Source organism: Prionailurus viverrinus, chromosome D4 (assembly GCF_022837055.1).
Source record: "Prionailurus viverrinus isolate Anna chromosome D4, UM_Priviv_1.0, whole genome shotgun sequence".
Lineage (NCBI taxonomy): Eukaryota > Metazoa > Chordata > Mammalia > Carnivora > Felidae > Prionailurus > Prionailurus viverrinus.
Window position 1 is genome coordinate 5,523,309 of NC_062573.1, and position 17,917 is coordinate 5,541,225.

Consider the following 17,917-nt stretch of genomic DNA (forward strand, 5'->3'; position numbering starts at 1 on the left):
AGTTATCAACAAGACTCCTCTCTAAACCTGTGTCCAACCTAAAATATATAAGCTTCCTTATTTTCTTCCTATGACTATAAACAAGTTATTTTTTCCAAATCTATCCTTTCAGTTAGCCTGAAGGTGTTATATAAGGAAATCTCAGTTCCAACACCCCTCTCTGTAAAACCCAAAGCTTTATCTCTTCTCCAATTTAGTCAAAACCCAAGCCCACTGATCGTAAAGCAGCAAATTCCCCCAGTACGGACCCAGTGTCAGCATATACGTATAGTTCTGGCTTTCAGTGTCCCTCTTTGCTATTATTCTTTTGAGATTACTTTCTTGTGAATATAGCTATGAAAGGTATTTGTTATATTTCATCCAGCTCTCCTAAATATTTCGTACTAGGACATTTTTAGGTTTTCTAGGTCATCATAGTTCCAAAAATGGGGAGTTCTCAACTTCGGTGCCTAAAAACAGCATTTGGTGGATTACTAGCTATCAACTGAATAATTCAACAAAACACTCAATTAGGACTTTTGGGGTGGATCAATGACAGACTTTTAAATGTATTTTTCTGGAGTGTTATATGAAGGTGATGAATCACTAAATTCTACTCCTGAAAACAAAATTATACTATATGTTAACTACCTAGAATTTAAATAAAAATTTGGGGGAAAAATGTATTTTCTAAATCCAATGCAATTTTACAATCTAGTAGTGGCTGAGACAACAGTTTTAAAAAGTCATCAGCATCACTGAGCAACACGTTTGCAGTAATCCTATTATACTTGACTTTGATGAAAATATCAAAGATTCAACAATAATTCTATTACTTCTCCACTTACCATTTCTACATACAGTAAACCAATATACTGTCCAGATGTACTGAAAATACATGGAAATACATACAGGAAACATTTTTAATTTGTAGAACATATTGCTCAATTTCCTGGTCTAAAAAAACAGAACATTTCTTTTCAGTAAACAAGATATGAGAGAGCACAAAAAAAGTTCTCTGCAGGAGCCCTGAGGGTCTTTCCCATTTACCATAAATGATTCATCAAATTAGAAACAGGAAGAGTAAGTCAAACAGTATTTCAAAAATTAACAAGACAATTTTAAGTCTTCTCCAAAAAGAGAGAAGACTCATCTATTTGCATGTGTACTCATTTATGCTGTCTTCCTTCATATTACAGAAATTGCTCCTAGGTTAACCCCTCCACTTACACACAGGAAATCTCTCTTCCCAACCTAACCAAAGACTTAGCAATTCTCTGGTACTAGTAATGTCCCCTTCTTTACTGAATAACTCTTATCAGTACACACATATCAGGAAATCTCTCACTGGAATCCCTGTTACTCTTCAGTTACCACTCCATTTTTCTGTTTTGTTTTGTTTTTTTAGCAAAACTCCTTAAAACAGTTGTCTACACTATCACCACTTCCTCCTCAGCTACCACTTACAACCCAACCCACAGTAATGCTAATGATCTCATCTCTCATGAAAACAAAACAAAACAAAACAACAACAACAAAAAAAAACAAGCAAAAAAACACCCTTCTTAAGGATCATCCAGGCCTCTATCCTATCATTCTTCAGTCACCATCTAAAGCAACCTCTCAGCAGAATCTAACATACCTGGTTATTCCCACTCTCTTGAAACACTTTCTTCATTTCTCTCCCAAGGCACTCCAAATCTCCTAGTTTTCTTTATATCTCACTAGTTATATCCTCTCACTCTTCTCTGCTGGCTTCTCTTTATCTCCATCTCTCAATGTTGAAGCACTCCAAGAATCAGCTCTTCACTAACTCTTCAGTTTCTAATGCTCACTCTGGGTGATCTCACCTAGTCCCACAGCTGTAAATACCATCTATATACTGTTGATGCTAGTCACAGTCACTCTGGAGGATCAATCTCATCAACATCCTGAACTTCTGATCCCTTTAACCTGATCCTGGTCCTATCTCTTTCCATTTTAGTAAATGGCACTACCATATACCTTACAGCTCAGACCAAAATCTAGGAACCATCATTTATTTCCCTCTTTGCCTCAAATCCCACATCTAATTTGCCCACCCTATCAGTTCTACCTTGAAATATACCCTGAATCAGAGCCATGAGATCATAACCTGAGCCGAAATCGAGTCGGAGGCTTAACAAACTGAGCCACCCAGACGCCCTGACTAAAACAGCCTTCTATCTACTCTTCTTACTACCAACCAGTCTTGCCTCTTTACTGCCAATTCTCCAAAGAGTAGGCCAGATATAATTTGTATACAACTCACTTACTTAAAGCATACATTCTATGGTTTCCAGTATATTCACAGAGAGGAGCAACCAACACCAAAGTTAATTTAATATATTTTTATCATGGGGTGCTTGGGTGGCTCGGTAAGCATTTGACTTCACCTCAGATCTTGATCTCACGGTTCATGGGTTCGAGCCCTGCATCAGGCTCTGTGCTGACAGCTCAGAGCCTGGAGCCTGCTTTGGATTCTGTGTCTCCCTCTCTCTCTGCCCCTCCCCTGCTCTCACTCTCTCAAAAATAAATAAAACATTAAAAAAATTTAAAATATTTTCATCACCTCAAAAAAAAACACACAAAAAACCCAAACACCACCACAGGTATCAACTCCCCTTTCCCTCAATAACTCCAGCCCTAAATAAGCAACAACTAATTGACCCTCTGCCTCTGAAGATTTAACTCTTCTAGATATTTCATATTGATGGAACCATATAATCTGTGGACTTTTTGACTTAACTGTCATTTAACATGTCTTCAAGGTTCATCTATATTGCAGCATGTATCAGTACTTTATTCCTTTTTATGACCAAATAATATTCCATTATACATCACATTTTATTTATGTAGTTGGTAAACATTTAGATTGTTTAGCTTTTTATATGCCTTAAATACATCCTGTGGGTTGTCTTTTTTCCTTTGCTCCTTTGGTGTGAAATCTAAGAATCCACTGTCAAATCTGAAGTCATGTAAATTTACCCCATGTTTCTTCCAAGAGTCTTACACTTCTAGCTCTTACACTGAAGTCTGTAATCCATTTAAGCTATTTTTTGTATATGGTGTGAGGTAAGGCTGCAACTTCACTCTTTTGAACATGGCTATCCAGCTGTCCCACCACAATTTGTTGAAGAAAAAAAAAAAAAAAAACCCTCTCAATTGAATGGTATTGGTAACCTTGTCTAAATCAGCTGATCACAGAAATATGGTTCTATTTCTGAATGTTCTATTTCTCAAACGTATTCCAGTGATCTGTATGCCTAGCCTTATGTCAATACTACACTATCTTGATTACCACTGCTTTATAATAAGTTTTGAAATTGCAAAGTCTGAGTCTTCCAACTTTGTTCTTCATTTTCAAGATTATTTTGGCCTATTCAGGGTCCCCTGAAATCCAAAATGAATTTTACAACTGTCACATAAACCTCTACACAGATGTTACCTAGGATTATGATAAAGACTGCACTGAATGTGTAGATCAATTTGAGGAGTAATGCCATCTTCACAATAAGTCTTCTGATACATGAACAACGAATGGACTTCCATTTATTTAGATCTTCTTTATTTTCTTTGAACAATGTTTTACAGATTTCAAAGCCTAAGATTTGCACTTTTGTTTAACTTCATACTATTTCATTCTTTTTCATGTTATCATAAATTGTTTTTTCACTGTTACTTTAAGGTTGTTCATTGCAAATGTATACAAATAAAACTGATTTTTTGTACATTGATCTTGTATCCTACAATATTGCTAAACTTCTTAGTTTTAATATATTTTTTTTAGATTTCTTAGGGTTCTCCATATACAAGATCATGTCAACTGCAAACATAGTTTTTACTTCCTTCTTTCCAATCTGGATACCTTTTATATTTTTGCCTGAGTGCCCTGGTTGTACCCTCCAGTACAATGTTGACCAGAGGCAGTTAAGTGCAGACATCCAGGTCTTTAGGCTGAACTTAAGGGGAAAGAATCTACTCTTTTACCACCAAGAAAGATTTTAGCTGTGAGTTTTTCATAGATGCTGTTAATCAGGTTGAAGAAGTTACATTCATAGTTGATTTTATTTCTCAATTTCTTTATTTTCATAAAAGGTGTTGCATTTCAGTAAACATTGTTCCTGTGTCCACTAAAAACGATCATGTAGTTTTGTTTTTAGTTCCATTGATACATTACATTACCTTAATAGATTTTCAGTTGTTAAACCAACCTTACATTCTTGGAGTAAATCCCACTTGATCACAGTATGTAATCCTTTTCATATACTGCTGAATTAATAAGCATGCTTGTATTTTGTTGAGGACTTTTGTGTCCCAATTTATAAGAAATATGGATATGTAGTTTTCTTGTGATGTCTTTGTCTAGTTTTGGCATTGGCACAGTATCTTCCTCATAGATTTAGTCAGGAAATATCCTTTTTTTTTTTTCTATTTTTGGGGATAGTTTGTGAGGAACTGGTATTCTTACTTAAGTATCTGGTAGAATTCAGGGAATAAAGCCATCTAGGTAGGCCAGAGCTTGCTTTATGGGTACATTTTTTATTACTAATTCAACCTCTTGTTATAGGTCTATTCACAGTTTCATTAGTGTTTTTCTAGAAATTTATCCATTTCAATAAGTTCTTTTTTGGTGTATTACTATTCCTAATAGTCCCTTATAATCCTTTTTATCATATGTTTGGTAGTATTGTCTTTTCTTTCAGTTCTAATTCTAGTAATTTTTTTCCTTGGCCAATCCAAGGTTTTATCAATTTTATTAATCTTTTCAGAGAACCGGGTTGCTTTATTGATTTTTTTTCTCTATTTTTTTATCCTCTGTTTCATTGATTTCTGCTCTTATCTTTTTTTTTCCTTACTTTGGCTTGTTTTACATTTAGGTTGCCCTTCTTTTTCCAATGTCTTAAAGTAAAAGATTACTGATTTGAATTTTTCCTTCTTCCATAATACAGGAATTTACAGGTAGAAATTTTCTTATACATATTTAAGCTGTAACCCATAATGTCTGCATGCCAGGTCTTTTCCCATCTTTTATTTTAAATGTTTCTATTTTTGTATTTAAAGTGTGTCTCCTACTGAGAACATACAACTGGATCATGGTGTTTTATACACTGCTGATGGTTTTTTTAACTCTATTGCTTAATCCATTTTGTTATTCTTGATACAGTTCAATTTAGGCATGCCATTTTGTTTTTTAATTTTTATGCATCTGTTTCATGTATTTTCTATTCCTTTACTCATCTTTTATTGTTTTTAGTACTGAATATTTTCTAATATAGCATTGACATTTCTTTAGTGATATAGATATACATACATATATATACACACACCCCATCTCACTGGTTGCTCTAGAACTTACTGGGTATTATCTTAATTTATTAGAATCAGTTTCTGATTTATACTAATTCTAGTAACTTAGCAGTATTCCCTACCATGGCATTATTATACATACTATATCTGTTACAAATCCAAAAGATTTTTATAATTGTTCCTTTATAGATTTAAAAGAAGGTGAGAGGAGAATATATATTTATAGCTTGTTATAAATTTATCAATTCTAGCTCTCCTTATTTGTTCTTGTGGCTTTGAATTACCATATTAAGTCATTTATTAAGTTGTAATATAGCTCTGCTTCTACTTCATTTTTGTGACTGGCAAATACATCATATTTATGTTATAGGTAGAATATGCACATATTATATATATAAAAGAGAAGAAAAAATGTACTTATACGGTCTCTATTATTATACAATTATCTTTAATAGTGCTAAGGATTAAAATTATTGTTCGAAGTCACTTGCTTTTGGCCTGAAGAACTTATAGTATTTCTTATAAGGTGGTTCTGATAGCAGTAAATTCTCTTAATTTTTGTTTATTTCAGAATGTCTTTATTTCAGCTTCAATTCTAACCAATAGCTTTGCTAGGATTCTTGGTTGAGTTTTTTTCTCTGAGCACTCTGAACAGGTTATCCCACTGGCTTCAAGCCTCCACTATTTCTGCTAAGAAGTCAGCTATAAATCTTACTGAGGTCTCCTTCTAGGAACCAAATCATTTTCCTTTTGTTAGTTTCAAGATTTCTTGTCTTTGGTTTTCAACATTTTACTAAGATAAGCTTTTTTGTGGATCTTTCTGAATTTATCTTAGAGTGTGGTAAGCTTCTTAGATGTGTAGATTATTTTTCAATAAATAAATGTGGGACTTTTCAGACATTATTTCTTCAAATACTTTTTCTGCTCATTTCTTTCTTCTGCCGAAACACATGAGTATGCTGTTACACTTAATAACATCTCATCTTTCTCTGAGGCTTTTTTCATTTTTCATTATTTTTTCTTTCTGTTCTTTGGATGTTTCTACTAATCTTCAAGTTTATTAACTTTTTTTTTTTCAATGTTTATTTATTTTTGGGACAGAGAGAGACAGAGCATGAACGGGGGAGGGGCAGAGAGAGAGGGAGAGACAGAATCGGAAACAGGCTCCAGGCTCTGAGCCATCAGCCCAGAGCCTGACACAGGGCTCGAACTCACGGACCGCGAGATTGTGACCTGGCTGAAGTCGGACGCTTAACCGACTGTGCAACCCAGGCGCCCCATTAACTTCTTAAGGAGTGCCTGGCTGGCTCAGTCAGTGAGCATGTGACTCTGTTTTTTTTTTAATTTTTTTTTTTAACATTTATTTATTTTTGAGAGAGAGAGAGACAGAGCATGAATGGGGGAGGGTCAGAGAGAGGGAGACACAGAATCTGAAACAGGCTCCAGGCTCTGAGCTGTCAGCACAGAGCCCGACGCGGGGCTGGAACTCACGGACCGTGAGATCATGACCTGAGCTGAAGTCGGCCGCTTAACTGACTGAGCCACCCAGGCGCCCCTATGTGAGCATGTGACTCTTGATCTCAGGGTTGTGAGTTCAAGCTCCATGTGAGTAGGGGTGGAGCCTACTTAATAAAAAAAATAAAAATTAAAAAATAAATTAAAATAATAAAATCTGTTTAATCCTTTCTTTTAAAAAAAGCAAATATGGTATACTCGATGTGCATCATGTGTCATCCTTGCACAGGGGCCATGCTAGTCTTCTCTGTATCATTACAATTTTAATATATGTGCTCCCAAAGTGAGCACATGTACATTTAAATGCATGTATTTTAAATATGCACTTTGGTGAATTCTGGCATATGTACACACCAGTCAAGTCAGTGGACATATCCATAATGCCCAAAACTCCTTGTGCCCTTTCTACTCCTACTCTTTTTCCTTGTCCCATCATCACACCCCCAGGCAACCACTGAATGGCTTTCTGTGACTATAGATTAGGTTTGCATCTTCTACAATTATACATAAGTAGCACTGTCTTTTCTTCAGGGGGAGGGCCTGTCTTCTTCCACTCAGCCAAATTATTTTGATATTTCTTATGACTATGGTAAAAATAGTTCATTTTTAAAAAGATTTTAAACACTTCTGATAATTTTTTATGAAAAAAATCTATGGGAGGGTCTTTACTTTTGTTCCAATTTTATCAAGACTTAATTGAAATAAAACACTGTATAAGTTTAAGGTGGACAACATGATTTGATAAGTGTATATATTGTGAAATGATTACCACAATAAGGTTAATACATCCACCAACTCACATAATTACCATTTCTGTGTGTGGTGAGAGCATTTAAGATTTATTCTCTTAGGTACTTTCAATTAATTATATAATACGGTATTGTTAACTACAGTCCCAATGCTGTACATTAGATCTCCAAAACCTAATAACTGCATAACTGAAAACTTGTACTCTTTAACATCTCCTTTTTCCCACCATCACCTCCTACCCCTAGCAACCACCATTTCACTTTGACTTTGACTTAGATTCCACATACGCATTGTGGAATGTGAAATGTTATGTGTCCATTTTGCTTGTTTCAAAATGTTTTTTGATTTCTCTTTTGATTTCTTCTTTGATCCAGTGGTTGTTCAGGAATATTTTAATTTCCAAATATTTGTTGATTTTCAAATTTTCCTCGTTATTAATTTCTAACTTCGTACCACTATGGCTAGAAAAGATATCTGGCATCATTTCAGTCTTCAATTTGTTAAGATTTGTTTTGTGACTTAATATATGATCCATTCTGGAAAATATTCTGTGTATGCTTGAGAAGAATATGTATTCTGCTGTTGGGTAGAATGTTTTATATATGCCTGTTAGGCCCATTTGGTTTAAGGTATAGTTCAAGTCCAAAGTTTCCTTATTAGTTTTGTGTCCAAATGATCCATTGTTTAAAATAGACTACTGAAGTTCCCTATTATTATTGTATGGTCTATTTCTTCCTTCAGATCTATTTTGCTTAATGTATTTAGGTACTCTGATGCTCAGTACATATATATTTACACTTGTTATATCCTCTTAATGAACTGACCCATTTTTCATTACATTATACTCTTTGTCTCTTCTTACAGTTTTTGAGTTAAAGTCTATTTTGTCTGTTATAAATTTAGTTATCCCTGCTCTCTTTTGGTTTCCATTTCATGGAATAGCTTTTCCAATTCTTCACATGGAGTCTGTGTGTGTCCTTAAGGCTGAAATGAGTCTCTAACAGGCAGAATACAACGGGAAGGTCTTATTTTTTTATCCATTCAACACTACATCATTTGCAGAGTTTGGTTCATTTGCATTTAAAGTAATTATTGACAGGTATGAACTTATAACGCTATGTTATTGTTTTCTGGTTGTTTTGTAGTTCCCTTGTTCCTTTCTCACTGTCTTCCTTTGTGAACTGTTATTTTTCAAGGCAGTATACCCTGATTCTCTTTTTTATCTCTTATGTAACTATCATAGATTTTTGCTTTGTGGTTACCATAATGCTTACATAAAACATCTTACTAATACAACAGTATATCTGACTTTCATAAAACTTTAATCATATACAAACACACCACTCTCAACATTTTAGAGTTTTGATGTACATATTAACTTTTTATACTGTATATTTGTTATTATATCATTCACTTCATATATTATTAATTTCATTAACTATAGTTATTTTTAATACCTTTGTCTTATTATTTATTTTGAGAGCGAGAGAGAAAGAGGGGAGGGGCAGAGAGACAGAATCCCAAGCAAGCTCCATACTGTCAGTGTGGAGCCTGACATGGGGCTCACTAACTGTAAGATAATGACCTAAGCTGAAATCAAGTCAGATGCTTAACCAACTGAGCCACCCAGGAGCCCCAAAATCTGTCTTTTATTTTAGACAGTTTTATTATAATGTGTCTTGGAAAGAATCATTTTGGGTTAAAATCTTGGGGAAACCTACAAGCTTCATGAACTTGGATGTCCAAATCTCTCCCCAAATTTGGGAAAGTCTCATTCATTATGTCTCAATAAGCTTTCTGTCCACTTTCCTGTCTCTTCTTCTTTTGAACACTAATAATGCATACATTGTTTATTTTAATGGTATACCACAGTTTGCGTAGGCTTTCCTCACTCATTTTCATTTTTCTCCTTTTTTTCAGACTAGATAATGTCAAATAGTCTTCTACCTCATAGTAATTTCATCTGCTTGATTCAGTCTGCCCTTGATGATTTCCATTGCATTTGCATTCCCTAAAGTGGTGATGACTGCTTAAGCATGTGGTTTCTCCTTATCCCACAGAATCCAGTCTCTATGCATGCTCACTAGCCATCTGCAAAGGATCATTTTGACCATTTTTTTTTTAATTTTTTATTTATTTTTAAGACAGAGAGAGACAGAGCATGAGTGGGGATGGGGCAGAGAGAGAGAGGAAGACACAGAATCTGAAGCAGGCTCCAGGCTCTGAACTGTCAGCGCAGAGCCCAACGCGGGGCTCGAACTCACAAAATGAAAGAAATCATGACCTGAGGCGAAGTCGGACGCTCAACCGACTGAGCCACCCAGGCGCCCCTCATTTTGACCATTCTTGCCCTCAGGGGCATGCACAAGAAGGCAGTCACTGTATGAGGGTGTGTCTGAGTGAGCTGCAGAGAGCTTGGAGGTACCCATGAGCCAGTAGGGGAGACAACCCCAGTGGCTCATGAATGGGCTTCCTCATGGAGCTCCCAAAGCAGTTAATAAAATGTGTCTCTTTGATATGTTCCATTCCCAGCTTTAGATGCTCTTCTCCCAAGTATCCACCCCCCAAGTCGTGTAGTTCACAATTTGATATTTTGGATGAAGTAAGAAAGAAGTAAGCTTTTGGGAGAGTATCTCACACAGCTGTGGAATCCAGGTATGCAATCACCTGCTTTCACTTTCCCATACGAAGGAAATCATGTGCTGAGTAAGTCTTTACTGGCACTGACGTGTGTGGTCTTAGGGGAAGGGTGACACAGGTAAAGTGAAACTGCTCCTTTTATTGTCTTCAATGGATCCAATCTTGGATGTTTTTTCTCCAAGTATACTGAAACCTCTCTGACGGGTTCCTCAACTTCCACAAAGCCTCTCTCATCCATGAGCAATTGTCTAAATCAGTGTTCTCTGAGGGTATGATGGTAGAAAATTCCTTGAAAATCCTGAAAATGACTACATTTTGATGACATCACCTCTCATTCTTTTTTGCCAGAAATTTATTATTGAGCCCCTCTCACTGAATCTCCCGTTTCAGTTATTGTGCTTTTCCACTTCAAAATTTCCATTTGATTCTTTTTTATAATTTCTATCTCCATATTGATATTCTCTATTTGATTTGACATCATACTTTATTTCTTTAAGCATGATTTCTTTAGTTCATTGAACTTAATGGCTACTTTGAAGAGTTTGCATATTAAATCCAACATGTCACTCTCACAAGCAGTGTCTGCTGCCTGATTTTTTTTTTTTAATGATGAATAGGTTATTTTTTCTTGTTTATTTGCATGTTTCACAATTTTGTTTTGGAAACTTGACATTTTAGATAATATACTGTACGAAGTCACAGTACTGGTCTCCCCACTCTGGGACATGTTATTTTTTATGCTTGCTTATTTAGCAGCTAGATGGCTTATTTTAGGAAATTCTATTCCCCTAATTCCTATAGTGTTAAGCCCCTGCCATTGTTCCTCTGGGATGATTTGGCTTTACCTGCAGACATCCTGGGATGAGAGCAACTTTGTCAGAGTGCTTGGTCTCTTTCTCTGACCATACCTAAATGTTAAACTCCACTAATATGGCCAGTTGCTCTAAAGTTTTCAACAGTGCACCTGAGTACAAACTACTGCACAGAATAAACTAATCAAATTGACATTAGTTTGAAGGGAGAGTTTTGGAGGTCAACGTTTGAGATTTGTTCTGACACTAAGAGTCAGTTTCCTCCTAGTAAGCCTACAGTTAAATCTATATGTCCAATCAATCTACCAAACTCTTCTCAGTTACCTTTCGCCACAATCTCTATGGTTTATGAGAGTACCCTTAGGCTTGAACTTCTCTACACTCTGCTATAAATAAAGTCAGTTTCTCTGGGAAGAGATCAGGAGTTGTTTTATGCTATAAAGTTGGAGGGTGGACAATAACATGCTTTATTTTGAGTGACACCCCATCTCTAGAAGCTGAGTGCTTGGAGGGTGTAGGACTTGATATAGTAGTCTCAGGTCTTTTGCTTGCCTGTAGTGGTGTGGAACCACTACTTTAGAGGCCAAAGCTAAGGCAGCTGGACTCTCAATATTCTCAGCAGCACTGTGCCCAAAGTAGAGCCTCTGTCCCAAGAACAGGACTGAGCAAAAAAAGGGAGCCCCCACCACTGAGTCACACTTGGCTAGCAAAATGTAGCTGGGGGCAGGATGAGAAATGCAATCATCCTGCTCTTCCCAGAAGACAGCCCTCCAGTGAGGAGCTGGGGGTAGGGGAAATCCTGTCTTGATTGCACTGATGTGGAGTGGAGTGGCCATCTTCCTCAACTGGGATAGGTGAGGAAAGCAATGGGCTTGGTTAAATACCACAGATTCTTTACCAAATTTTACTAAATTTCCTCGAATAAATGTTTCTTCAGTTGCTATATTTCCTTTAGAACATTTCCAAAGACTTTAAACGGCTGTTTTTTTTAAATAATTGTCACCAATTTTGCTAAGGAATGGGTCCAGAGAGCTCCTTATGCTGCCATGCTGGAAATATCTCTCAGCCAGTGAGCTTTTTAAAATGTAAATCAGATCATGTCCCCATTGAAAACTCTCCAACACCCTCCCTTCATGTTTATAACAAAGTTCAAATTTCTAAGCTCTACAAAGTTCTACATGATCCAGCCTCTGCCAATCACTGGATAGCATACTTTACCACTTTTTATTTACTTTATTCACTCTGCTCTAATCTTTCTGTCCTAATAAGAGTGGTCCTCCTCAGGGTCTTTCTATCTTCTTGTTCCTTTTAAAAAGCTCTTTCCCAGCTTTCTCCATGGTCTTCTTCCTCATTTCATTCAGGTCTCTGTCTCAAATGTCATTTCAAGACATTCTCTAAAAGAGTAACAGCCCTTCACTCTTTATCCATGTATCCCACTCTGATTTTCTTCACAGCACCTAAATTTACTTAACATATTCATTTTCTTATCTGCTTAAAGTCTGTTTTAAAGTCTGAGAATAACAGCTCTGTGAGGGCAGTGGGCTTTGTGGCCTTATTCATCACTGTTATCTCCAGTATTTAGTACTTGGCACACAATCAATACTCCATAAATAGTTTCTGAATGGATAAACATAAACAAGAATGGTAATATTTTTAAAGCTATTTACATTTTAAATGACATTAACCAATAATGTTTTTATTTATATCCATAAAAAGAATGATCAACAGAGTATGTGAAAAGTAATCGTTTATTTGGCTTAGAAAATATAACAAACTGCAGTGGCCAATAACCAAGGTATTTAATATTCAGTTTCGATAATCCTAAAATTTATTTATTTATTTTTTTACAAATAGCATTGCTGACCTGCCCTTGTCTTTACACTACATATACTGGGCCCAAAAGAAATAATTAGAAATAAACTCTAATTTAATGGGAGAATAAAAACAATACTTAAATATTTATATCATGACCACTAGTTTTGAGAGTTGGGGTATTAGAAAATTTAGAAGCTAGTCAAATTGAAACTCCTTAATCAAACATAAATTTGTCACCATCACTAATTGTAAATAAAATTAAGCATTAAGAAAGTTAGGATATTATTTCCATTTTTTCAGTTTCACTCCATATACCTTCCTATTATAGGCCAAGTGCAATGAGCTTAGCAAGGCTAAGCAAAAAAATCTTAGGTTATGGAGTTTTACCTTGAGTCCTGTTTTCTCGTCATCACTTCCATTATTTGTAGATGGTGTCTCATCTCCTTGCCTGGAAACCAAGACAAAATCTTCACTATTAAGAGTAGATACTGAGTCTGAGGAGACACTGATTTTTCCAACAGAAGCCTTGTCATCCATGACTCAAGAATGAAGCTCAACTCATGAATGATTAAATATTTTAAAAATGCCTGAAAAACAAAAACCATAAAGATACTCATATAGAATGTCTGCCAGATATTCAGTTATGCTCTAATTCTTACAAAATACATATGGAAAACTTAAAAATAATACTTCCAAAATATTTTCCCAAGACTTTACTTATAATTTAGGCTTTTTATTCTAGATAGTAAAGGAATTTGATGCTATTCAGGGCCAAGATATTTCTGATTTAAAATAAATAAATAAAACATAATCCCTTGAGAACAACTGCCTACCTACAGTGATTTCTTTGGCATATGTTACAACTCTATTCTTGGACTCTGAACACTATAAAGTACTAAACTTCTGTTTTCTACTCTTTAATCTGTAAAGCTGTACACATAAATAAAATTGAAAGCACATAGGACAATAAGGTTTTTCTAATATTATTGATACTTAAATTTCAAATATTAATGAGACGTTTTTAAACAATAAAATTTCATATTCATCCTCAAAAGAAATAAATTCAAGACAGAGCAAGCAGAAATTCTAAAGCTGGGAAATACCTTACATAGCAAGAAATCAGAAATCCATTAAAAACTCAATCTTCCCATCCCATGGTTTCTTAAGAGCTCAACTCAACATGAACATTACCAGTAAGAGTTTCAGGCCAAAAATTTCCAGCAAGAAGTATAAAAATATGTCACTTATAAAAAGCCACTCAATTATTTATTGACTCCTGGAATAAAACTTAAACTCATCTACCATTTAAAAACCTGGTTCTGCATACTTTATGGCTATGTTCCCATTTGGTTGCCAAAACAGCAACAGAACAAACAATACAACATACTCAGAGAGCTTTAACCAATAAACAAACGTAGCTCCAAGCTCCATGCTCATCGTGTACCTCAGAGAGGTAAAGTTTCTGAGAGTCTGTTTAATCTCTCCAATTAAGAAGTCCTGATTTATGCTTTGGGCTTTCAATTGAACATATATTTATTGAGCATACACCATGTGCCAAGCACTATTTTCCCCCCAAAGGCTCACATCTAAATAAACACCTGGCAGTAGGAATTACACAATCCCTGAATATTATACTTCAAAAGAAACTCAGAAATAATCAATACTGTTAAGCAGATGAGAAAATGGCAACTCCAAGAGAAGGTCATTTAACTAGGCATAACTAAGGCTCGAACCCTTGAGTACTCTTTGCTGCTTTCTATTTAAATTAATTCCCTTGCTTAAATGACTATCACAGATTTACATTTCATAGGACTAAATTTAAATGTATAGTATGGCATTCAAAGACACTTCAAAATGTACTTATTTGAAAATTTTTAACGTAGTTTTGCTTCATTCATTCAATGAATACTTATTAAGTGTCTAGTGTATAAAGAATAATACATGATAAACACACGAGAAATTAGATTCTTGCCCCAAAGGAGTGTATAGTGTAGCAGAAAACAAAGGCACATTGAACAAGTTAATAGGTACTGATTTAGGGTAAAGAAAACAATGGGAACATGTTGGGACAAGGACCTAGACTAATTTCAGCTGAAACCAGTAGGATATTGTATGTCAATTATACTTCAATAAAAAAAAGAGAAATAGATTAGAAGAGGTAATGTACTTGCTAAGGATATATACTTAAATACCCCCATGTTATTTGCCCTCACTGGATCCTCTTCCTGAAGTGATTTCTTTGCTTCTGTATTCCATCAACTCCAAATCATCATTCATGATGTAACTCCTCTTCTCCTAGTAGCCTGTTCATCCTCATCCCTGAACCAAATAAATTGCCTGCCTTATTTCTGCTCCTATAGCATTTTACATTTTTTATATTATTACAATGTATCACAATTTGACGGTGAATGCCTCTTAACTTAATCTTCATATTATTTATTACACAGATAAGAAAATTGAGACCTAGAGAGATGGTGTAACTTGTTCAAGATAATGGCTGTAATGTAACTGGTTAGAGACAAAGCCAAAAATTGAACCCAGTTATCTATGATTCCAGAAGCTATACTTTTTCGGTCAGATTATGATGCTTTTCCAATGACACAAATTTGAGCCTTGTCCAAAAACAGTCAGGATTGGGTAAAGGAACCTTTATCTTTTATAGAACTAGTAATTTAGGCAAGGTTTTCATGCTTAATTAGTCCTTTCCCATTTTTTAAATTGTGACTAACAGGATAGCACAGGGCCTGGGAAATTTCTCTAAAGCTATGATCTGAGACATTGACAACTTTCTATAATACTCTAAACTCAAAAAAATAATATACTTCGGTATTTACACTATGGAACTGAGAAGACTTGGCAGACTCAAAGTTCAACCTATTTCCTTTGAGGAGGTGATAGGAAAATACACTTTATAAAATACTATTTGTTTTGGCACCTGTAAAAAACTGAATCACTCGGTGGGAATGAGTTTATCAAAACATGAAGTAGTACAGGAAAATTACAGTAAGATTCCCCTTCTCTGGCCTCCACAATAAAGAGGTGTCCCAGAACTTGGTGTACTCCTGGAAAAATCGTATTCACAACCTCTGTCTTGAGACCACATGAAGTAATTTTGTTTTTAATCCCTCATACGACTTGCCACAAGAAGACCCCTACTGTAATTCTTCATCCTTCAGATTCCAATTCTGAGTTTAAACTAATGGACAAAGCAAACAAGCTTCTTCACCAAAACACGCTGCACTACCATGTATCTTCCTACCTTTCCCCATACTATCAATCACCACTTGACACACGTTACATTTTAATCATTTGTTTTTAAATATCATTTAAGCTAGAACCTAAATTCCATCAGGGCAGAGATTTTCGTCTGTTTCATTAACTGCTATATCCTTAGCACCTGGAACAATGCCTGGCACACATTAGGTGCTCAAATATTTGCTAAAAAATAAATAAGATAAATGGCAAATAAAGATGGAAAAGAGCAAGAGCCACCCAATGAAAAGGTAAGATCATCTTTTATAGACTGACAATAAGAAATCATATTTATGACGGTAAAGCACACAATTAAGATTTAGGAAAAACCCAAATCAGAATGATGACAGTGTAAGCTTTGTCATAATGAGCCTGAGTTTTCATAAGTGAAATGAGGTACTATCTACTACTATAAAACTACTAGAAAACACAACTACTATAAAAATTACTAAGGAACAGGTGTACATCTCATTTAACAATACACATAGAACATCATAAGCACCCAAGAGTTATAGCTTTTCAAGCTAACTTCCAATTTTAAGAGAAATAGTATCAACTAATTTAAATAATTCAGTTTAGGAAACACAATATTAGGACAAAATATATAGCTTTCCTATTTTCCACATTCTAATTTGTTTACATGTAAATAAATGTGAAGGAATACTCTAAATAAAATGTTTCATCTTTGTATGATATTTTACAGATTACTAAAACATATACACTCATTACCTCATTTTATCATCCTAACAATTCCATAACATAAACAGAGTAAGGATTTTTATCCCATTTGAAATAAGATAATAGACTTATGCACACCCTGGTATTGGTAGGCACCAACTGTTTCCTTCTTTTATGCAAGTGATACCCTAGACCCCAGCATGTCTAGTTACTAACAGGGAGAGGTTGGTGAGTCAAGTCCAGGGATGTTTCCTTCTCTATCTCCTTTTATAAGTCAGTAAGTCATGTAAAACTATAGGTAATTTTGTTTAATTATGCAGCCTCCTGCATCATACCCAAAAGTTCAAATATGTTATATTATTCACAATTTCTTTCACTACTTGTATCCTTACTGACATATAAAAGATCCCTAGAGATTTTCTAATTGAAAATTAGCTTTATGCGGCACGTGGATGGCTCAATCAGCAGAGCATGAGACTCTTGATCTCAGGGTCATGAGTCTCAGCCCCATGTTAGGCACAGAGCTTACTTAATATAAAACAAAGAAAATTAGTCTCACGGTATCAAAACTCTTTACGAACTTTTTGCCTAAATTCACTGTTCTGTACCCTAAGTGACAGGGTACTATGCTTAGGGTCCTATGCTTAACTATGGACTTCTACAAAGATCATGGCAAAGAATGCACCTCGGTCTTGCCAAAAGAAGATTCATTTTCATTCTCAATCTCCTTTTAAACACTAGAGACCCAGCTAATGGAGAATAAAATAAAAAAGAACTGCCCATGATAAATGCTCTTCTGATAGTCCTTCAAAAGCAGTGGACATAATCAGTGTTTACTTACTTTTCAAAAACTTGAAGTCTTTTTTTGGACGGAGTACTATCAGATTACTTGTATTGTTTTTTAGTTACTAACATTCAGAAGAGTAACATAAACAGTGAACTTGCAGTGGCATGAATTTGCCAATGTGCAATTAGTAGAGGCAAAAATCACCTCCCAATAAGTGACCTACGTAACTTGATAAAAGAGGTGTGAATGATACTTGTAATTGAACTTGACATGCTTGAGACAAAATGTGGTAGTTCCCAGCCACTATTCCAGGGCTCTGATGTATCTTTATTTCCTCCGTTTTCTTGAAACTCTTTCTTCT

The 17,917-nt window shown here is 35.2% G+C and overlaps 1 protein-coding gene and 1 non-coding gene across 3 annotated transcripts in view; both read right to left on the reverse strand.

Moving 5' to 3' along the window:
- RABGAP1 (RAB GTPase activating protein 1) overlaps nucleotides 1–17,917 on the reverse strand; it is a 171,342-nt gene that overhangs the window by 143,446 nt on the left and 9,979 nt on the right. Inside the window, exon 2 of one of the 2 annotated variants that reach the window (XM_047829198.1) lies at nucleotides 13,227–13,426. The exons of the other annotated variant lie outside the window; for it this stretch is intronic. Within the exon in view, the coding sequence (XP_047685154.1) occupies nucleotides 13,227–13,376 (150 nt within the window). The 5' untranslated portion in view covers nucleotides 13,377–13,426. The remainder of the gene's footprint in view (nucleotides 1–13,226; nucleotides 13,427–17,917) is intronic. 2 annotated transcript variants of the gene reach the window in all.
- LOC125151085 (U6 spliceosomal RNA) lies at nucleotides 7,006–7,113 on the reverse strand. The gene has a single exon (XR_007146633.1). It is a non-coding gene; the product is annotated as a U6 spliceosomal RNA (small nuclear RNA).